Genomic DNA, 22,680 nt, shown 5'->3' with positions numbered 1-22,680 from the left:
ACAAGGGCTAGAGGGTCACTGGCAAGTTGGTGCTGGCTGTTGAGTGGCGGGGAGGTGGGTCAGGGGCTCAGTTCCTCTGCACAGGGATGTTTGAGTGTCCTCATGACTTGGCATTTGACTTCCCCTAGACCGAATGACCCTAGAGACCAAGGCAGAAGTTGCAGTGTCCTCCATGACCTAGCCTTGGAAGTCACCCACGGTCCCACCCATTGTATTTAGCTGGTCACACAGCACCAGCTGGCATTCAGTGTGAAAGAAGACAACACAGGGAGAGTGAATACCAGGAGGCAGATAACCTGGGGAACCATCTGGTAGACTGGCTGCCATATTGATCTTTCTTTCATTGAGTATGTTTGGCATTTGTTCATCCCCAGAGGCCCCTGATCCAAAGCAAGGTACGTTTCCATCCGTGTTTCCCCCAGCCGCTCCCTCCTCTTTCTCACAAGACGTCTGCTTCCAGTTGCTTTCAAACTCTTCCTTCTCTGCTCTTCTGAACAAACCAGCTAAGGTGGGCGGATGTGAGAGGAGGTGGGGAGGGAGGAGGAGGGGAGACAGGGCTTTCAATTTTCAACTTCAAGTGTCAAAAGGCAGTTTCATGCCTGCTGACGTGATTAGAGCAGTGGAAGTAATAGAGGCTGGCAGCGAATGGGGTGCTGGCTCCAGGGGATTTGTAATTACTGATTTTTTCCCCCAACAGGGACAAGAATTTCTAGTGGTGTTGAGCCCTGCATTCCACTTGGGTGATGCCCCTCAGCGCCTTGGGGGTGGAGGATATTATTAGTGGAGAGACTAATAATTTGCCATAGACCATAGCATTAGATCTCTACCCAGCTCTGATCTTCTGCACCATCCCTGGGGCTACACGGACAGGCATTCAATTCACCTCATATTGGGGAGGTTAAGTGTGCAGGCTGTCCAGGTCTGACTTCACCTCTGCCACTTCCCAGCCGTGCAAACTCAGGCAAGTTGTCTAATTTCTCCACACCCGAGTCTCCTCACCAGAAAATAGAAAATAACCATCCCTGCCTTGTAGAAATGTTGTGAGTATTAAATGAAGTAATGTGGGCCTCCAGGAGGTGCTGTGTCAGTATTTGCTGCTGCTAAGTGGCTTTAGTCATGTCCAACTCTTTGCCACCCCAAGGACTGTAGCCTGCCAGGCTCCTCTGTCCATGGGATTTTCCAGGCATGAATAGTTGAGTGGGTTGCCATGCCCTGCTCCAGGGGATCTCCCTAACCCAGAAAACAAACCCACATCTCTTACATTTCCTGCATGGCCAGGCAGGTTCTTTACCACTAGTGCCACCTGGGAAGTCCATGTCGGTATTTGCTTTTTTATTGAAACAAAAAAGTCAAGAGCACAGGATGGAACTTAAAATGCTACAGGAGCTTTGGAGGCAGGAAATCTAGATGTTTATGTGAAATGGAGAGACTTTTATAAAACTAGTTGGCAACTAGTTTAAATTTGAAAAAAAAAAAAAATTCTGTGACCCACACTAAACATATTTGTGCCAGGTAGGGGTTGGAGTAAACCTGGGATCCAGGGCTTCAGACCACTCTCCCAGAATCTTTTCCACTCCAGTTGTAGAAGTCTACTGTTTGGACTCTTTTTCCTGAGAACACCGTTATCCTCCAGGTTTCCATGAAAAGTGGAAGTCGCTCAGTTGTGTCTGACTCTTTGCAACCCCATGGACTGTAGTCCACCAGGCTTCTCTGTCCATGGTTTTCTTCAGGCCAGAATACTGGAATGGGTAGCCGTTCCCTTCTCCAGGGGATCTTCCCAATCTAGGGGTAGAAGCCAGGTCTCCCACGTTACAGGCGGATTCTTTACTGGCTGAGCCACAGGGGAAGCCCAGGTTTCCATGAACTTCCTGCAAATGTCAAGTCAAGAGTGTGTGCCGCATGCTAAGCACTTAAGAAAAATGAATTCAGCAGAACCCTGTGAAGGATCTGTATGTTCCGCACTGTGTGTGTGTGTGTCTGTGTGTGTGTGTGTGTGTGTGCTCGCGCGCGCGCGCGCAGGCGCGCGCATGCTCAGTCGCTCAGTCACATCCTACTCTTTGCGACCCCATTGTCTGCAGCCCACTGGTCTCCTCTGTTCATGGGATTTTCCTGGCAAGAATACTGGAATGGGTTGCTATGTCCTCCTCCAGAGGAACATTCCTGACCCAGGAATTGAACCCCTATCTCCTGCGTCTCCTGCATTGGCAGGTGGATTCTTTACCACTGTGCCCCCTGCAAAGCCCCCATGTGCCCCATTGTAGAGATAAGCAAACTGAGGTTCTGAGAGGTTGGGATTCTTTTGCCTGAAGGGATTTGAACTGAAGTTAACCAGACTCCAGAGGCTAGAGCCTAACCACAACGGCCTACTTTCTCTTCAGCCTCACACCTTCCCGAATTACCTTTCAGGCTCCAGACAGGATGGTCTGTCCACCCCAGCGGTCAGCCGGACAGACAGCGGAAACAGGAAGAGCTGACAGACGAGGAGAAGGAAATCATCAACAGGGTGATTGCTCGCGCCGAGAAGATGGAAGAGATGGAACAGGAGCGAATTGGGTGAGGCCCCGCGCTTCCCTCCATTCTGAGAGCCATCAAGCGCTGGGAGGCCGTGTTGCCCAGGGCAGGGTGCTGGGGGAGAGGACGGGGCAGGGCTGCCTTTGGGGTCTGTCATCTGTGATGCATTGAGCCAGCCTCTCAGGCAGAACCAGAATCCTTGGTGCAGGAGATGAGAGAGCCGGGAGAGGAGAAAAGAGAACAGAGGAGAGAGTGGGCTGGGGGCTGGCTGGGGAGGGGGAGCGTCTGGGCTGGGGGGAGCATTAAAGGTGGAGAAGGGGGCCCTTCTCAGAGGCAAATGGGAGATTGTCTGTGGAGGCTGGCGGTGTGTGAGCACAGGCGTCTCACAGAAATGTGTTCTAGTGACATAGGCCGTGCAGGTTCCAGAAGGTCCAGCTGAGGGTGAGGTAAGGGGGAGCATGTCTACGTCAAAGACACAGTGGGGGAAAGAAAACGTGTGCCTGAAATGAACTACATGAGAGAACGGGAGAAATCCTTCCTAAAGGGGAGCCAGCATGAGAGTGAGGCTGCAGAGGTTAAGCTGGTGGGTCTGGACGCCAAAACTCAGGGTTCCATCCCCACTCCCCGCTTACCAGCTGCAGCTCCCATGCATGTTGCTTCACCCCCTAAGCCTTGGTTAGCCCTCTCTAGAATGGGGGAAATAAAAGTCACCGTCCCATAGGACAGTCATAAGGAATGAAGTGATGCTTGTATCGTTCCTGGCCCAGGCCTGGGCATTCAGTTCAGTTCAGTTGCTCAGTCGTGTACAACTCTTAGCGACCCCATGGACAGCAGCACGCCAGGCCTCCCTGTCCATCCAACTCCCAACACACAAATACTCACTCTTTGCAGTTCATGGCATGGGTAGAAGTTTCCACTCCAACTCCCGGAGTTTACTCAAACTTGTCGCGTCAGTGATGCCATTCCAACCATCTCATGCTCTGTCATCCCCTTCTCTTCCCACCTTCAATCTTTCCCAGCATCAGGGTCTTTTCCAGTGAGTTGGTTCTTCGCATGAAGTGGCCTGGGCATACTTTACATTTAATGAATGGTAGGAGGGAGGGGGAAAGTGGAGTTTGGAGGGCAGAGGTAACAGAAACACATAAGGGATGTGTGTGTCAGGGAGTGACAGCGTCAGTGAGCCAGGGCAGTGTTAGACAGAGAGGGAGGGCTAGTGGGTGGGCTTGGGAGGGGTGGGTGGGGAAGTGAGAAGGGAGGCGTGCCTGGGAGAAGAGAAGAGTGAGTATCTGTGTGTTGGGGGTTTGGGGGTGCAGTTCATGGCATGGGTAGAAGTTTCCACTGCCAGGACTCAGGGAGGCCACCAAGCGGTCCTCCAAGACTGAACCTCAGATGGGAAATGGGAGGGGTCACCGAGATGTCACCTCCTTCCCAGACCTTTCTTCCCTGGGGCAGAGTGGGGAGCAGCCTTTGCTGACTGCTTACAGCTGGTTGGGCACTGGGGTGTCCTTTCATCTCCCTGCCCATCCACTCAGCAGGGGGTTAACAAGATTCCTGGGTGGAAAATGATGTTCTGAACACACAGGAAGTGGGTGCCTTTGATTTGAGACTCTGCAGATCATTTTATTCAGGGTAGGCTGGGGCGATCAGAGGTGATGTTGACAAGTGACAGATAACCTGGCATAGGCGGAGTCAGCTTGTGTTCAGCCCTCCATCAGCTTCCTGAGTAGGTTGCTGAAGGGGAAAGGTCTTGACGGGTTTGCTTTCAGGGTTGAGTTTTTATTTTGCTTTTAATAAGATATATCAGGAGTGAGAAGTTGTCCAGGCTGGAGGTCTTGTGAGTGTGTGGGTGTGAACTTGAGTGTGTGTTCACTTCAACCAGCAAGGGGCCTCAGCCTTGCAGAAAGGATATCCTTGCAGAAGGATATAGATGTTAAATTCTTGCTTGGAGGCAAGAACTTCCAACCTTTTTCCTACATAGCACTTTCCCACCAGCTAACACACGTATTTTACATTGAGTTAGACTGTTGTATGTCTCTCCCTCCCAGATGGTAAGATTCCTGAGTGTAGACATTGTTGCCTGTTTTGTTTGCCATGGCATCCCCAGACCTAGTACATAGTCGGTGTGCAGTAAAGTATTTGTTGAGTGGGTGAGTGAGTGAACACGGTAGACAATGCTCCTCCCACCCACCCAAGCCAGTTTCTTTCTGCATCTCCTGTGGCCATGAGGCTGGAGAGCTTGGAATTTTGTAGACCAGGGTCCGAATTTCCAGAGAAGACATGACGACTGGATGATTTAGATTTATATCAGAATCTATCCCTGTTAACTGGGCTGCCTTTGGGTGTAAATTAAGGGGATCTCTGTGAATTAAGTGGATTCTAGCTTGAACATTCAAGAACAGGGTAGATGGGCTCCCTGCCTTGCCCCCATGTCCTGCTACATTGCCTGATCTGGTGACGTGGTGGAGAGCTCAGCAGTTAACCCCTGAGGCCCCAGAGTCAGAGAGACCTGGGTTCAAATTCCAGCCCTATTTCTTATCCCCTGTGTGACCTTACGCAAGCCCCTTGAGCTCCTTCTTCCTCAGTTTCCTCATCTGCAAAATGGGGAAGCTCTGCAGATCATTTTATTCCTGGATGGAAAATGATGTTATGAACACACAGGAAGTAGGTGCCTTTGATTTGAGCCTCTGCAGACCCTGATGCCGGGAAAGGTTGAAAGCAGGAGGAGAAGCGGGTGACAGAGGGTGAGATGGTTGGATGGCATCATCGACTCAATGGACATGAGTTTGAGCAAACTCCAGGACATAGCGAAGGACAGGGAAGTTTGGTGTGCTGCATTCCAGGGGGTCGCAAAGAGTCAGACACGACTTAGCGACGGAAGGACAAGAACAGGGATAACTTAGCACACACTTCTCTGGGAATGTTTAATTCACAGGCAAAATAGTATCATTAATGGTGATGATCATTTAACAACGCATTTGCTGAGGAAGTGCGTTTCTTTACACCGACCAAGGCCTCCGTTCTAGAATTATGCCCGAGACTGTGGTTTGGCAAGCCCCTGGCTTCCCCTGAAGGAGATCTGAGAGCCTTCCAGTGAAGCCGGGGCCAAGCCCATGGTGACAGAGTGTCCCCTTGCTGAGACACTACATTTTCTCATCCTGCCAGGAGGGAGGACAGTCCTGGAGGATTCTGGCTGCCGCTGTTTCCCCATGCCCTTCCAGCTGCCAGCCCTCGCTGATAGTATCGCCAGAGGCAAACCCATGCTACTTGTGTCTTATGAGCTCGAACCTGCCCTCATTCCTGTTCAACCCACACTTCCCTGGGAGAGGATCAGAGTGGAATCAGATGAAAGGGGAGCAGCACATCAGACGCAGAGTGAGGCTGAAAACGGGGTGCCATGCGGGCCCCCCTCCAGAACCTGAGGCTCAGTTCATGAGCCTTGGGGGCTTCAGTTCCCCACCCATCCAGTAAGGCAGGTCAGCCTGGGTCTCAGAATCCTTCCTGATCTGCCTGTACAGTATTTGGGAATGTCTGGTGGAGGACCCTGTACCACGTTATTGGCTGCGCCTCTCAGCAAATGAGCTCTTTCTATTAAACCTGTGGATATAACTGTGTCCCCTTCTGGGCCCAGACACCAGCTCTGTGATGCTGAACTTCCTTTTCTGTTACCTAACAGTCATCTGAGAGACATGAAAAGTCATTGTTTACATAATAAGCAATTATTCCATTTGTAGGCTGTGTGCCAAACACTGAATCTAAAAACTTCAGTTCAGTTCAGTCGCTCAGTCGTGTCCAACTCTTTGCGACCCCATGAATCGCAGCACACCAGGCCTTCCTGTCCACCAACTCCCGGAGTTCACTCAAACTCATATCCATCGAGTCGGTGATGCCATCCAGCCATCTCATTCTCTGTCGTCCCCTTCTCCTCCCGCCCCCAATCCCTCCCAGCATCAGAGTCTTTTCCAGTGAGTCAACTCTTCTCGTGAGGTGGTCAAAGTATTGGAGTTTCAGCTTTAGCATCAGTCCTTCCAATGAACACCCAGGACTGATCTCCTTTAGAATGGACTGGTTGGGTCTCCTTGCAGTCCAAGGGACTCTCAAGAGTCTTCTCCAGCACCACAGTTCAAAAGCATCAATTCTTTGGTGCTCAGCTTTCTTCACAGTCCAACTCTCACATCCATACATGACCACTGGAAAAACCATAGCCTTGACCAGACGGACCTTGGTTGGCAAAGTAATGTCTCACTTTTTAATATGCTATCTAGATTGGTCATAACTTTCCTTCCAAGGAGTAAGCGTCTTTTAATTTCACGGCTGCAATCAGCATCCGCAGTGATTTTGGAGCCCAAAAAAGTAAAATCTGACACTGTTTCCACTGTTTCCCCATCTATTTACCATGGAGTGATGGGACCAGATGCCATGATCTTAGTTTTCTGAATGTTGAGCTTTAAGCCAACCTTTTCACTCTCCTCTTTCACTTTCATCAAGAGGCTCTTTAGTTCTTCTTCACTTTCTGCCATAAGGGTGGTGTCATCTGCATATCTGAGGTTATTGATATTTCTCCTAGCAATCTTGATTCCAGCTTGTGCTTCTTCCAGACCAGTGTTTCTCATGATGCACTCTGCATATAAGTTAAATAAGCTTCATATAGGCTTAACTCATTAACTGCTCCTCTCAGCCCGATCAAGTAGGTTCTATTATTATCCTCATTTTGCAGCTGAGGAAACTGAGGCTTAGAAAATCTAGGTCATCCAAGATCACACAGAGCTAAGAAACATGTCCCTCTCTGGCTGACTCTCAGAATTACGCTCCTGACTATTAGGTATCTTTCCTGAAGGCCTGGCCTCAAATTGTTAGACTCTGCAGAATATGGGAACAATTAAAGCTTAGGTTTGGAGGGGATATTGGAGAAGGAAATGGCAACCCACTCCAGTACTCATGCCTGGAAAATTCCACGGACAGAGGAGCCTGGTAGGCTACAGTCCATGGGGTCAGAAAGAGTTGGACATGACTGACCAATGTCACTCACTTTTTGGGGAGTTAGAAGCTAGAATCCCTTCTATACTGGCCCAGTGATGCCTTCCCAGTGATCTTACTAACCTGTTTCTACTTCCAAAGCTGTCAGAACTTGTCTCCATGGTCCTAAGGCCGTGGAGAATTCCAAGTGAGAATCAGCCTCAGGTGTCCCAGGAGGCGCTGCCTCCCTGGGGTGGTTTAGCTAGAGTTAGATGCCCCATGGAGTCCCAGGCGATGCAGCTGAATAGAGCTGGTTCTCACCTTGGAGCCTCTTTGCTTTTGACCAAGAGGGTGTCTAAACCTTTACTCACTACTCAGCCCACAATCAAGCTCTGCTCTCTTCAGCATCCCTGGAGGGAAGGATGATAGCCAGAAGGGATACTCATTAAAGGGCCTCATTTTGCCCCACATTCCTTATTCAAGCCTAAGTGGGATCTCAGAATTTATTTTGCATGTCCTGACTGCTGTAAACTTTCTATACTAGTTAGAACATTTGGCTTGCAAGAAAGGAAATTAATTCCAGCTAGACTGTTTGAGTTATCTGTGACTGCATCACACACCTACTGACCACCAACAACCACAATTTACTATTTGTCATGATTCTGTGGGTTAAGAATTTAGGCAGGACTCTGACAGATTGATTTTCTGCTCCTTGTAGCATGGGCAAGGGGTCACTCATTCAACTGCATTCAGTGGGTGACTGGGTTGGACTGGAAGGGCCAGGAAAGCTCCAATCCTTTCACACAGTGTGCTCTGCATGGCCCCTCTCTTTCCAAGAAATCTTTCCTTCTTCAGTCGTCTGATCTGAGTTCCTTTACCTGGCAAAGAAAGCAAAGATGGAAGTCATCGGGATTCTTAACAGCTAGGTCTGGGACTGGTAGAGCATCAGTCCACTGGGTTCTACTGGAGAGGAGAAAGAGATCCACCTCTTCCTGGAAGAATGACTTATGCATCCAGGGGAGGAAGCTGTAAATGGGAGTTTTCTTTGGAGATTCTACTCCATTAGGCAAAAAGGGGAATTGAATATAAGGTTTCAGAGGTATCTCAAGGGATACACAGGCAGGGACACAGCCTAGACTCACGAAAGTTCTGCTTCTCATCCACATCTTAGAAAATATAGTCACATACTATACCTCTTCGGTTGCTATAATTCTTCTTAGCCCTACTTCCAAATTCCCAAGAAGGGAACTCTGAATGGTCCAGGTCACCCTGAGTGCCTGCCTCTCATCCAATCAGCCGTGACCAGAGGTGCCAGGCTACACAAACAAGGATGCTGAGTGCTTCTCAAGAGAGTGCTAAGGTCTTTTGAATTGAACAGACACCCAGAGCGTGCCCACAGGACTTTTAAAGCATACTAAATCTGGAATTAAACATTTGCCTGGGGAAACTTGTGTGTGCAGGTTTTGTTTTCGTTTTGCTTCCCTGGTAGGCTCCTCCATGTCTTTATCATATTTCTTTCTTTCAGAGCCTCTCAAAGGCATTTGCTCATATATTCTGTCTGCAAGGGGACAGGCAGCCTGGTAGTTTCCATTCGAGGTTGATGTCCCTCAACAGATGGATCCGAAGAAGTAATTAGGATTTGTCACTAACCTTGGTGTCCAAACACTGTGAAGGAGGAGGAAGTCAAAGAGACACTGGGAGACCTGTTGTTGACAAAATCTGTTGGATTTCTGTCACCTCCCCATCTCAGTTACCATCCCCTATAGTCCTAGCCCAGAATTTTTCTCAAAGTGTGGACAGAGGGAGAAGTGAGTAATAATGCTTGGAATTTGCCACATCCAGTTAGCTAGGCATCTTTCCTGTGGCTTGACAAGCTGACAGAAAGCCAGGGCATCTTCTCCTCCCTGCTGCTGTTGTTTTAACTTGGAGGCCTAGACATTCTGTGGATAGAACTCAGGGGTTCCGGGCATCCTGATATTATAAACATAGTTATCTGTGTGTATGTGTTCATTTTTAAGAAGAAATATTCATAGATGCCATCAGGTTTGGGGGGACTCGGAACCCCAAAATGTTGAGAAACACTGAGTAGTACCTCAGTTTTTCAAGGGATCAGATCCACACTTTCTTATGTCCATGCATCCTTAATAATATATGGAATCTGTTTGCACAAGATGAAAACAGCGAGCTCATGAGTGAAAGTCGCTCAGTCGTGTCTGACTCTTTGCGACCTCATGGACTATACAGTCCATGGAATTCTCCAGGCCAGAATACTGAAGTGGATAGCAGTTCCCTTCTCCAGGGGATCGTCCCAACCCAGGGATCAAACCCAGGTCTCCCACTTTGCAGGCAGATTCTTTACCAGCGGAGCCACCAGGGAAGCCCAAGAATACTGGAGTGGGTCAAACCGGGGTCTCCTGCATTGCAGGCAGATTCTTTACCAACTGAGCTATATGGGAAGCCCCCAGTGAAAACAGGTGTCTTCCTAATTCATTAAGCAGTCCAGTGCCTAGCATAAAAAGAAGAGAGCAAATGAATGCATGTTGGATGATTCTAAACCCAACTGACTAAGTCTCTCATTGAATGATTTTAACTTTGAGGTTTACCAAACCTCATCTATAAAATGGGGAGTTGGAGTTGGACTATGTCCATCTCCAAGTCCATCTAGCCCAAGGTTCTTGAACCTTGGCAGTATTTACATCTGGAGACAGATAATTCTTTGTGGTGGATGTGGTTCTGTGCCCTGAATTTTTTAGCAGCATCTCTGGCTCCCTCCAACTGGATGCCTATAGTAACTGGGACTGTTACCAAGCCGTGACAATCCAAAATGTCTCCCGACATCACCAAATGCCCCCTTGAGGGGCAAAATCACCCCCTGTTGAGAATCACTGCTCTAGCCTTCTTGCTGAGTGACTCAAAAAAGGAAGAAGAGACAAATGAGAATTTTCTTTCAACCATAACTCAACTTCTAGGGAAATAATAATAGTTCACCCTTACAAAGCACCATGTGTTGGCAGTGTACTCAAAGGTTTATGCAGATTCATCTATGTAACCCTCACAACAGCTTTATGCATTGTTATGTTATTATCATTCCCATTTTACAGATGAAGTAACTTAGGCACAGAGAGGTTAAGCAACTTCCTAGGGTCTCACAGCTAATAAGCAGTACAACTGGGATTGCAAACCCAGACTGACTGGCTTCAGAGTTAGATGCCTATTCTGCTACTCTGTAGAGAGATTTAAGCTATGGTTTTCCCAGTAGTCCTGTATGGATGTGAGAGTTGAACCATAAAGAAAACTGAGTGCCCAAGAATTGATGCTTTTGAACTGTGGTGTTGGAGAAAACTCTTGAGAGTTCCTTGGACTGCAAGGAGATCAAACCAGTCAATCTTAAAGAAGATCAGTCCTGAATATTCATTGGGAGGGCTGATGCTGAAGCTGAAGCTCCAATACTTTGGCCACCTGATGCGAAGAACTGACTCATTGGAAAAGACTGTGAAGCTGGGAAAGACTGAAGGCAGGAGGAGAAGGGGACGACAGAGGATGAGATGGTTGAATGGCATCACCGACTCAATGGCCATGAGTTTGAGCAAGCTCTGAGAGTTGGTGATGGACAGGGAAGCCTGGCGTGCTGCCGTCCATAGCATTGCAAAGAGTTGGACACAACTAAGTGACTAAACTGAACTGACTGATAGAGAGATAATCATTTATAGCCAAGCATTCTATTAGGAACTTTCAGATATGTTGCATTACTTTAATCCCTACTATGTCCTTTCAGAGTGACAGACTACTGTCTTTACTTCACAGATGAGATTACTGAAGTTCAGAGAGGTTAAGGCACTTGCCCAGGGGTACACAGTCTTTTCATGGCCAAACCAAACTCTGAACTTGAATCTGTCTTTCCACATATCTTACTGCCTTTCAGAGGTGCGGGCAGGGAAGGCAACTGACAAATGACTTCAGAGCTTCAGGGAAGTCAATAATTTACAGGGTGTCTCATATAGTCACTCCGGTTAAAAGATTCAGTGTCACACTCTTCTTCCTGCAGTGGGGCAGTTCACCCTTCTCCACTGTCCCCTGTGGGCCTCAGCATCATATTCTCTCAACCCTACTTTCCATGACAAGAAAGGGCAGGTGCAGGAGTTAGAAAGAGCCCCAACTGTAAGCACTGAAAAGAAACAAAGGCTTCATTCTTCCAAAGCGGGTAACAGCGTCTAAGTAGCTAGACCTGCCTCCAGACCCATCTTGGCCACCTGCTGGCTGTGTGTCCTTGGTAAGTGACTTCCTGTCTGTGTGCCTTGTCCCCCCCTCCCCTGTAAAATGGGAGTGAATAATAGAACTGACCTCGCAGGTTGTATGGCTTAAGGAAAACAATGCACAAGGAATGCTTAGCACCGCACCAGATAGCTGTTGCTATTATTGGGTTTAAATGACCCAGTTCCTTGCCTGGCTGACTACATAAGCCCAGTGGAGCCCTCAGGCTTTCTCTCTTGGCTCCAACCCTGACCCAGGGTGACCCGCTTCCCCAAAGTGCTGGGGTCCAAACAGGAATCCCCCTGACCAATCCATCAAGGAGAGAGAGTAGGATCAACAGTTCACCAGGTAGTGATGGTAATAAACAGCAGTAGAAATTAATGAGTCTGAACTGCACGCACCCTGCATGACAGCAGCATGGCTTCATGACGGAGGGACTTAGTCATCTAAGGACAGGTTCCCGAGAGACCTTGGTGTTGGAGTCTCAGACCAGCCCCCTTCAGAGCAGCCGTGTTCACAGTCTCGATGACCCAATCTGGACTTCAGGAAATGCCACGTCTAATAAACCTAATGGTAGCATCTCCCCACTTGGCAATTACGGTGATGGGGAAAGCAGCATGACTCTGGAATTAATGGTGTGTGTGCGGAGAAGGCAATGGCAAGCCACTCTAGTACTCTTGCCTAGAAAATCCCATGGATGGAGGAGCCTGGTGGGCTGCAGTCCGTGGGGTCGCTAGGGGTGGGACACGACTGAGCAACTTCACTTTCACTTTTCACTTTCATGCATTGAAGGAAATGGCAACCCACTCCAGTGTTCTTGCCTGGAGAATCCCAGGGATGGGGGAGCCTGGTGGGCTTCCATCTATGGGGTCACACAGAGTCGGACACGACTGAAGTGACTTAGCAGCAGCAGTAGCAGCAGTACGTGAGAGAGAGAAAGAGACAACATGACGCACTCTCTCGCTTGGCTGCGTCTTACAAACCGTGTGCAGTCATGCTCCATCATGGCTCTAAAGGCAGCTCTGTCTCCACACCATCAGTGATGGAAGCCCAGCTTTTCACCATTTTCCTCACCAATTCAGGGACCACCTCATAAAGCCAACACACCTTCACAGGCAGGGTGTTCTTCTCAGCTCTGCAGCTCACCCCGTTAAACCTACTTTCTGGAGCAATTGTACATCCATTAGGCTTCTCTTCAACATTCATCAAGATGTTGCAGCAATGCTGGTTTGAAAGCTCCAATTCAGTTGCCTGAACATTTCTGGGGCCAATTTGGATTTTTTTGGAGGGAGCCTGAGCTCAACAAACAAGCACTGTCAGATCTGCAGTTGGCTGGTATCCTTGTCTGCAGAAGGCAGCCAACTAGGGCTGGGCTCCTTGCAAAAGCAGAGTGTGTACAGCTGTGTGTATGTGAAAGCATGCTCTGTATGTGGGTGACAGTCCCACCCATGTTCCTGTGTGGTTGTATGTTCCATCAGTGTGTGTGTTTAGAGATGGGCACATGAGTTCTGTCAGTTTCTAGTCACAGCAGTGCCTTTAAAAGCTTTAGAAAGATGGATTTCACGTGCAGATTTTAGCACCCTGGTTACAAAGAAAAAAAAAATGTGAGCATAGGGAGCTATTAAAGCCACAAATTTCCAGAAGAAATAATAAGCAGCAGCCACAACTGAGTAGTTACTGTGTTCCAGGCATTTTACAAACACTCTCGTTTTATCTTTGCAATAATTCCAGGAGGCAAGGACTTTGTTTTCATTAAATATACAGATGGAAAGCAGAGGCTCGGAAAGGTTATGTAACTTTCTTAAAGTCTCAGAGCCAGGAAATCGACAAGTCCGAATGTGCACCCAAGCAAGGTCACTGCAGAATGGACACCCCGACTCCTGCATCATAAGTGCCTCACATTTCTTAATTCTGAAAGTGTGTGTGTGTGTGTGTGTGTGTGCGTGTGTGTGTGCAAGTGTTCATGTGCGTGTGCATATGTGGACAGAGTCTATGTTTTCCTGGGGTTGAGTACCCAGAGAAGGTGATCAGAAACTCACAGAGTCCAAAAACTTGATTTGTCTGACATTCACAGCCAGGCAGGGAGGAACTGCCCAAACCTTGCTCCAGAGAAGAGGATTTGAATCTGATTCTGACCTGAACTAGGTGGAAACAGAACTTGCATGCCAGATTGGGCAGGTATATAGGTGTAGTGGGTAGAATAATGCTACCCTGCAAAGATGTTCACATCCTAACCCCTGGAACCTGTGGCTGGGTTACCTTCCATGGCCAAAGGGACTTTGCAGGTATGATTAAGAATCTGGAGATACAGAGATTACCCTGGAATAGCCAATATAATCACATGGGTCCTTATAAGAGAGAGGTGGGAGAGTAACAGCAAGATTGGCAAATGCTACACTGCTGGCTTTGAAGATGGAGGGAGAGGCCACAAGCCAAAGAATGTGGGCGGCTTCTAGAAATTAGAAAAGGCAAGGGAACAGATATTCTCCTAGAGCTTCCAGAAAGAACGCAGCCCTGCCTGCAAGTACCTTGACTAAGTGAAACCTGTGTCAGGTATGTAATCTCTGGAACTGTTATGTTGTCATAAGCTGCTGCTGCTGCTGCTGCTAAGTCACTTCAGTCGTGTCCGACTCTGTGTGACCCCATAGACGGAAGCCCACCAGGCTCCCCCTTCCCTGGGATTCTCCAGGCAAGAACACTGGAGTGGGTTGCCATTTCCTTAAGCTGTAATTTGGGACAGCAGTGCTAAGAAGCTAACACAGAGGGACTCCTTGAAGCCAGCTAGCATGCAATGGCACCTCATGGGCTTCCTGCTAGTGTGCCCTTTCACCACTGAATTAGATCCACTGGGGACAATCCAAACAAACTTTTTTTGACAAAAAGTTTCAAGAGACCTGGCCCACTCCCATGTGTAGACAAAGTCTGGTGACCTGCCTGCCTCATTCCACCTAGAACCACTTTGGCATTTGAAACTCACTGTTCCAAGACTCCAGGGACTCCATTCATATGTCCATACATTGTCTCAAAAATGGGGAAAGTTGGGTTTCCTCTACCAAAAGCCCTTTCATGCTTTCCCATCACTGTTAGACCCAAGACTTTGCAGGGAATGTCCCCTGCCCACCTCTCCAGCCTCATCTTCTGCCATCCCACCCAAGCCCTTTTAATCAACTCTCACCTCCCTTGTACTTGCTGTTCCTTCTTCTTCCAGTGATTTTCCTCACCCTCTTTACTGGTCCAGCTCCTCTTTATCCTCAAGGTCTCATTTCAGTGGTTGCTTTCTCTAAGGCCCCATCCTACTTAATGTCCCTCCCTCTGAGTTCTCACAGCTGCCCATGCTTGTTCTTCAGAGTACTTACTCTGAGCTTAATCATGATGACCAATGTGATCATTTACAGAATGTCCAAGGCTCTCACTAGAACGCCAGCTCCGTGATGGCAGGCACCTCATCTGTCCTGCTCCCCATTGTGTCCTCGCTGTTACTGTCACATAGTAGTTTCCCTATAAATATCCGTCACCTGAATGAATAGCCCATCTGCGTCTATCTGGACAGCGAGGTCAGAGCACCTTGGGAATCCACTTCCCACCACCTCCAGGGGTTGTCTGTTGGTGCCCAGAGGAGGAGACCATTAACCTTTCTGGTGCCTCCGGAAACATCCTGGGAAACGGGCGATGCCCACCCAACTTCACTGAAAAACCATCAGCTCCCCTTAAGCACCCAGCCTGGTGATGGATTGGTTTCCTGGATCTGAGGCAGGAGTAGGAATCATAAAGTTAATCAGGCATGTAAAGACATAACTAGAGAGTGACAGCCACTTACAGTGTCCAGCTAATTGGGCGCTTAATGTGAAGACATTAGACAGGCAAACAAAGCTAGCCTGCCAAAGCGGATGGGTCTTCTCTTAGTCAGTGAAGGTCCTTTAGTTTCAAAACACAACGGGAAATCTTGATGCTTCAGCCTCAGCATCTGAGAATCCCTGAATGTTGCCCAGGGGAGGAAGCTTGAGGTGCATCTCATCTAACTGCTCACATTATTGTCTGGGGTGAAAGCACGCAGGGCACAAAGCTTTTTCTAGGTCGTTGACTGTATAAGGGGTAGAATTTAAGGCCATGGCTTTTAACCCTTGGCTTACATGTTTTCTATCTCCAAAAATGCTAATTTTATTGTCTAACATAAAGTAGCTCATGTTTATTATAGAAAGTTAAGAAAGTATAGAGGAGTCCAGCTAACTGGGTGCTTAAGGGAAGAGGGTAGCACAGGTATTAAAGAAGGAAATACAAGTTGCTCATAATCCCACCACCTGGAAACACTCATTGTGAATATTTCAGTGTGCTGCTTTTCTAAGTTTTCTTTTGCCTGGTGCAATCTAGGCAAATGTATTCAGATGAGCATATTCCAAACCTGGCCTTATCTCACGATCACAGTTCTGAATGGATTTAGGGGGTTTTCCTCCACTTAGCGTAATGAGAGCATTTTCTCGTGTGCTTTGTCCCAACGCTTCCTTCCCTACTGAAGCGTTTCTCAACATGCGGCCAAAACTTCCCCAGCCCCAGGATCCCAGAGGGAGCTCCACCAACTGCAGACGCTTGGGGCCCATCCCAGTCCCGGAGAGTCTGAATGGTGAACATGGCCTGGCCATGTGCAGAATATACCCCCATGCAGTGGCTCTCAGCAGGACCACAGGCTGAAATACTGGTTTCTGGGTGCAATCAAATCCATAACCGAGAAGTTTTAGAGCTGAGACCCCAGGCGTTTTTTGTTTTCTTAAAAAATTCTTTCTGGGTCATTAACATGCGTTGAGGGTTACAGGCGTCTTTCATAGTGCATACAGGACTTTTCTGCCAAGACTGGTAACAAGAAACATTCCTTGTGGGGTGAAGAAACTGAAACGTTTTATCACCAGGATAAAGACCCATCTATGACTCATGCTCTTCCATGACATAATTTGGACTTAGTTCCCTGCAAAGTTTTATTTCCAAATTTACGCTTCTTGGCTATTCAGGTGCTCCCTGTTGAGGCCCTAGCATCTGAGGCTGCAGAGAGCTTGTCCGAATGGTCAGGCTACAGGAAACACCCCCACACCTGCCACCCTGCTCATCCCTGTCTTTGAGCAGAGAAGGAAGGTCTGCCCAGCCCTACTCCACTACCTCTCTCTTTATCGGTCTGTACTGAATTCACAAATAACAAGGGTCGCTATGCTGAGAGATCTGGATAATGATCTTCAATCTGTTTTTCCATGCCGTTTGCTGCCACTGATAGAAGCTAATGAGACACTCCCAGTACAGTGAGTGTTAATGGGGCCTTTTGGAGTTGAGGACTGAATGATGGAAGGAGCGAGCATCTTGAGAGGGATGCGAGAGTGGCAGCTGGCAAGTGGCAGCAGGTGAGCCTTCCAGGTTTCCTGAGTAAAGGATGCTGCAGTTTAGAATTGGGTCGTCTATCCCATGCTCTTCCTGAGCTGGGTTGGCAAAGCTTGACTTGAGGCAGGAGGCCACGAGGGAACTTCATGGAAAGCAAAGATGGTTTCCTGATGCAGAGAACTAGATTCTAGCCGGGCTTGGTGCTCTCTGTGCTTTGGGACTGCCCCCTTCACCACTGTCACCACCACTGATGGAGTGAGAACAAAATGTAACTACTTTCTGGCTAGATGAGTCACTTCATCTGGCTGTAGATGAAGGGGAAAAATGTGAGAGCAAATGTGTGTCAAAAAAAAGAAAAAAATATATATGACACTGTGCAATTACCACCCCCTGCCTCCACTGGCTTACCTCATTGTCTCATAACATTTTGTAATTCTATGGCATTGAAAGGCATCTTCAAATTTGTCTGCTCCAGACAACTTCACGCTGTTTCTTTAAATAGTGAGATCAACTTTCTGAAGGAAATCTGATTAAAAAGCTCAAACAAACGAAAGAGATAAACACAGATATATTCTGAATGAAATAGCTTTCAGCATTACTCCCACTATACCACTCCAGTGAGTGGCCCCAAGATGGTCTCTGAGGAGCCTCTGGGGTGCCATAAAGCACAATTTGACAATGACCAACTTAGCCCAATACCTTCTCCTTTACCGATGAGGAAATTGCAGTCCAGAGAGGCAAAATTCAAGACTAACATCCAGATTTCTCCACCCTACGTTGAGGACTCTTCAGGGGGAAAAGATGGCAGCTCAGTTGTTGGGTGTCTTATCCCAACTTCTGAGAAGTCAGAGGCAAAAGAGATAGAATCATGTGTGCAACTTGGTACCTACCAGTGATCAAGGCCCCCTTGGTGTGAGAAAGGCAACGGAACAGAGCAGGGGGAGATTAGACTGTTCAAGAAGGTCCCCATGGCTCTGCTTGGCAGTAGCAACAGCGAGGTCTGAATAAGAACAGGGATTTGGGGATGACCCAGAGGGAGGATAAAGGGAGGAGGGAGGTGGGAGGTGGGTTCAGGAGGGGGAACTCATGTACACCCGGAGCAGATTCATGTCAATGTATGGCAAAACCAACCAATATAATATTGTAAAATAATTAGCCTCCAATAAAAAAAAATTTAAAAATTAAAAAATAATTTAAAAAAATAAAAAATAAAATCACTAAACAATAAAAACAATAGAAAACAATTAAAAAAAAAAAAGAACAGGGATTTGAAGGAGTGGTCCAGTGGTTAAGACGCTATGATTCCACTGCAGGGGTGCACAGGCCCATGCCTTGTCAGGGAACTAAGATTTTTTATTTACTTAAATGCAAAATGAAAAAAAAAGAACAGGGACTCAAAAACCAGACTGCCAGACTGCCTGGATCTGGGTTCAGCTTTCCCTACCCACCTCCCTGCTGTGTGACTTGAGGGCCTCACTTAACCTCTCTGTGCTTCACTTTTCTCATTTGGAAAATGAGGACAAGAATAGTCTTCCGCCGGCAGTGCTGCTGGAAGGATTTGTGGAGGAAATCCACGTGGAGTGCTCGCCTCTGTGCCTGGCACATTGTAAATGCTCAGTAGATACCAGCTTCTGGTGTACTGAGGCTGAGCTCCGGAGCCCCTGGATTTAGTTACCTTGCATCATCCTACAAAAACCATTTCTAGGGAGAGTGTGGGGAGGGCTGGGGCAGAGGAGGAGAGCGTGCTGCCTTTGCTTTTTCACGTGCTGCCTCCCTAAACAGCCCTGTCTGGTCAGGGTCACAGCAGGCTCTAGCGCCCACAAGCTGCTTTTGGCTCCTGCTTGGGCTCCCCTGTTGAATGGAACACAAAGAGAGAAGCTGCTATTTATAACACAGCGACTAGAGCGCTTTGAGCGGGTGGCGGGACCGAGGAGAGATGGCTGTGGGGAGAGTCAGCATCAGGTGGCTGCCAGCAGGGCTGGCCAGGGACCTCCTGGACCCTGTGATGCCCAAGTGCCATCCAGTGGTTCTCGTGCCTCTGGTGTCCACAGCTGAGAGCCAGCACGTGGAGGGGTGGGCGGGGTCCAGCTTCATCTGAGTCCGCTGGCAGTGGCTGGAACGGAAACAATAAGGTTTTGTTTGAGGGGAAAAGCCGGAGATGACTTCAGGCTGATGTGTGCATACTAAGTCGCTGCATTCATGCCCGACTCTTTGCGACCCCATGGACTATAGCCCTCCAGGCTCCTCTGTCCAAGGGGATTCTCCAGGCAAGAATACTGGAGTGGGTTGCCATTTCCTTCTCCAGGGGATTTTCCCGACCCAGGGATCGAATCTGTGTCTCTTACATCTCCTGCAGGGATGGCAGGTGGGTTACCACTAATGCCACCTGGGAAGCCCCTCAGACTGGTGGGAAGTGTCAAAAACAACCCACTTGAGATCGAAGCAGGATGCCCCCACAGGTAGAGTCATTATGTGCAGCTTTGTGCTATTCAGAGTGTGTCCTGGGACCAGTAGCATAGTGTGGAATCACTTGGGAGTTTTCTAGAAATGCAGCACCTCAAGCCTCACCCCAGACCTGACACCTTGGAATCTGAATTTTAACAAGATACACCACCAATGTGACTTGCATGCACATTAAGTTTGAGAAGGGTTAGCGTGATACATGGGCTTCCCTAGTGACTCAAAAGGTAAAGAATCTGCCTGCAGTGCAGGAGACATGGGTTCAGTCCCTGGCACAGGAAGATCCCCTGGAGAAAGGAATGGCAATCCACTCCAGTATTCTTGCCTGGAGAATTTCATAGACAGAGGAGTCTGGCAGGCTACAGTCCATGGGGTCGCAAAGAGTCAGACATGATTGAATGACTAACAGACACACACACATGCACACACAGTGTAGCACATAAGATACGTGGGTTTCAGTTTTAGCTATGCTACTTCCTAGCTGTGTGACCTTGGGCAAGTAATTTAACTTTAAAGAAAGTGCCTTACTTTCTTTACCTGCAAAATGGCTTATTAATAGTACCTCCTAGGGTTGGATGGCAAAGTACTTCATACCATGCCAGGCGTATAATAAGCACTATGTATTCAGTAAGTATAAGCTGCTATTATGTGTCACTTGACATTCAACTCAGCTTGCTTTTGCTGAATATGTATTCGGGAGGCGGGCTGCATTCATTCAGTCATTCATTTGACCATCATGTGTGAACACTCACTGTGGACCAGGCACTGTTCTGGCCCTGAGGACAAGATCCCTGACCCAGGGGAGTTCATAGTCTAGAGATGGACTCACAATTCGCTAATTACTTAATATAGACAATCCCACAATTACTTATACATGTGAAAAGTGCTATGCAGAAGGGTTGCAATTAGAGTAAATAAAATGGGTAGTCAGAGAAGCTTTCTAAGGGGAGGGGATATTGGAATATGAAATATATATGGAATATGAAGGATAAGGGGAATCTAGACAGGAAAACTGTGTGTGTGTGTGAGAGAGAGACAGAGAAAGAACACAGAGATGTGCAATGCGCGAAGGCATGTTTCAGGCCCAAGGAACAGAATGTACAGAAGCACTGAGGTGGTTAGGAAAACTAGAACTCAAAGAAGACCAGGGTAACCAGAGCAGTGGTTCTTCAACTTTTGCCAGAATCCCCTGGAGGGATTGCTAAAGCAGGGTTCTAGGCCCTACCCCCAGATTCTCTGATTAGGTTATTCTGGAGTGGGACCCAAGAATTTGCATTTCTGACACATTTCCAGGAGACACTGGTGCTGATGGTCTGGTCATCAGACTTAAAGAACCACTGAACTATAACACTGAAGCAAAACTAAGAGGGAGAAGAAGTTTAGGGTTTTATCCAGGGCCAGACCACATAGGATCACGGAAACCTTGTGGAATGGGAACCAGCTAAAGGTTTTAGGGGGAAGAGGGAATGCCACGATCAGATTTATGTTTTAGGAATCTCTCCATGGCTGTGGTGCGGAGAACAGACAACAGAAGGAGATGAATGAAGACACAGAGACGGAGAGGCTCCCGCAGTCACCTGCAGGAGAGATGTCTGTGGCTTGACCGAGAAATGGGTGGATTCTGGAAATGTCAGGGAGTTAGACACACTAGGATTTGGTAGGGTCATTGAATGTCTGGAGAGTAGGGGCTCAGGAAGACCCTCTAGGTTTCTGGTTGGACCAAGTTAGTGGATAGCACTACTGCTTCCTGAGAATGGGAGCAGTTTTGCTGGGGATGGAAGTGAAGAGCAGCCAAGATGAAGAGTTGAGTTGAAAGCTGAAGTCTGAGACCCAAGTGACGACATTGTGTAGACAATTATATAAAAAGATCTGGCGTTCAGAAGACAGTGTCCCCGGAGGTGGTGACAGGAGTAAAGATTAAAGTTCTTAATCTGAAATTAGTAGAATAGCTAGGCTTTGGGATACAGGAAAGGGGTTCCATGATGTTCTGAAATATATCAATGTATGTACCTTTCTTCTGGGGAGGGGCCCAATAATCATCATCAGATACTAAAGAATATGTGCCCCAAAGAAGGTTAAGGCCATCAGCCAGATATTGAGGGAGATGCTGGTGGTCCCTGGTCCTATAAGGCCTGTATAACCCTGACTCTGCTTCCAGGCGCCTGGTGGACCGCCTAGAGAACATGAGGAAGAACGTGGCCGGGGACGGGGTGAACCGCTGCATCCTGTGTGGAGAACAGCTGGGGATGCTGGGCTCCGCCTGTGTGGTGTGTGAGGACTGTAAGAAGGTACCATCTCCCTCCCCTTCCCCACTTCCCTGCACATCCCATGCTGAGGGCCTGAGCCTGGGGTCCAGCCTTCTGGGGGCCTTGGGTCTTAGGGATGGAGCTTGGATCCTGAAGGGTAATTGCCAGAATGTGATTCCTTCTAGCATGCTCTTGTGCCTCTTCATGGTTCCTCCCCTAGATGTCATGCTGACTGTCTGTCCCCTTGGAGCTCTGCTCCATACAGGATGAACTTGGGAGAATGAGGCAGAGCATGAGCTATGCTTGAAGCTACAGGCATTCTGGCTTAGCAAGATATTGATTATCCTAAAGAGCATACTGGGGGGCTTCCTGGTAGTCTAGTAGTTAAGACTCCATGATTCCACCACAGGAGGAGCAGGTTCAATCCCTGGTTGGGGAACTATCACATATGGCAAAAAAAAAAAAAAAAAAAAAAGGATGCTGGGCTTATGTCTACATACATGTGTACATGGAAAGCATACACAGCATGCTCTACCCTGGGTTACAGTACAAGCCATTTTAGAAAGCCCCTCTCTAGCCAAGTTAGGCCAAGTTAGACTTTGGTCTTCTTAAGCATTCTTTTTTTTTAAGATGTTTTGACATGTACTATTTTTAAAGTCTTTATTGAATTTGTTACAATATTGTTTCTGTTTTATGTTTTGGTTTTTTGGCCATGTGACATGTGGGATCTTAGCTTCCCGACCAGGATCAAACCCACATCTCCTGCATTGGAAGATGAGGTCCTAGCCCCTGGACTGGCAGGAAAGCCTCAAGCATTCACTCTTAGGGCTTGTATGCTCTCTACCTTGTACCCTCTGCTCAAGTTGTCTGCACTTGACCATTCCAGGACAGAAACACAACT

General features: G+C 48.0%; 1 protein-coding gene across 2 annotated transcripts in view; it reads left to right on the top strand.

Moving 5' to 3' along the window:
- Positions 1-22,680, top strand: part of RPH3A (rabphilin 3A) — a 65,530-nt gene that overhangs the window by 14,734 nt on the left and 28,116 nt on the right. For both annotated transcript variants that reach the window (XM_088827842.1, XM_055405118.2), the window contains 2 exons: positions 2,407-2,553; positions 21,692-21,821. In XM_088827842.1, the coding sequence (XP_088683968.1) occupies positions 2,407-2,553; positions 21,692-21,821 (277 nt within the window). The remainder of the gene's footprint in view (positions 1-2,406; positions 2,554-21,691; positions 21,822-22,680) is intronic.

The sequence above is a fragment of the Moschus berezovskii genome, chromosome 19, assembly GCF_049115385.1.
Source record: "Moschus berezovskii isolate FMDL1 chromosome 19, NW_MosBer_1.0, whole genome shotgun sequence".
Taxonomy (NCBI): domain Eukaryota; kingdom Metazoa; phylum Chordata; class Mammalia; order Artiodactyla; family Moschidae; genus Moschus; species Moschus berezovskii.
Note: the sequence above shows the minus strand (reverse complement) of the source record. Positions and strands in the feature narration are given on the sequence as shown.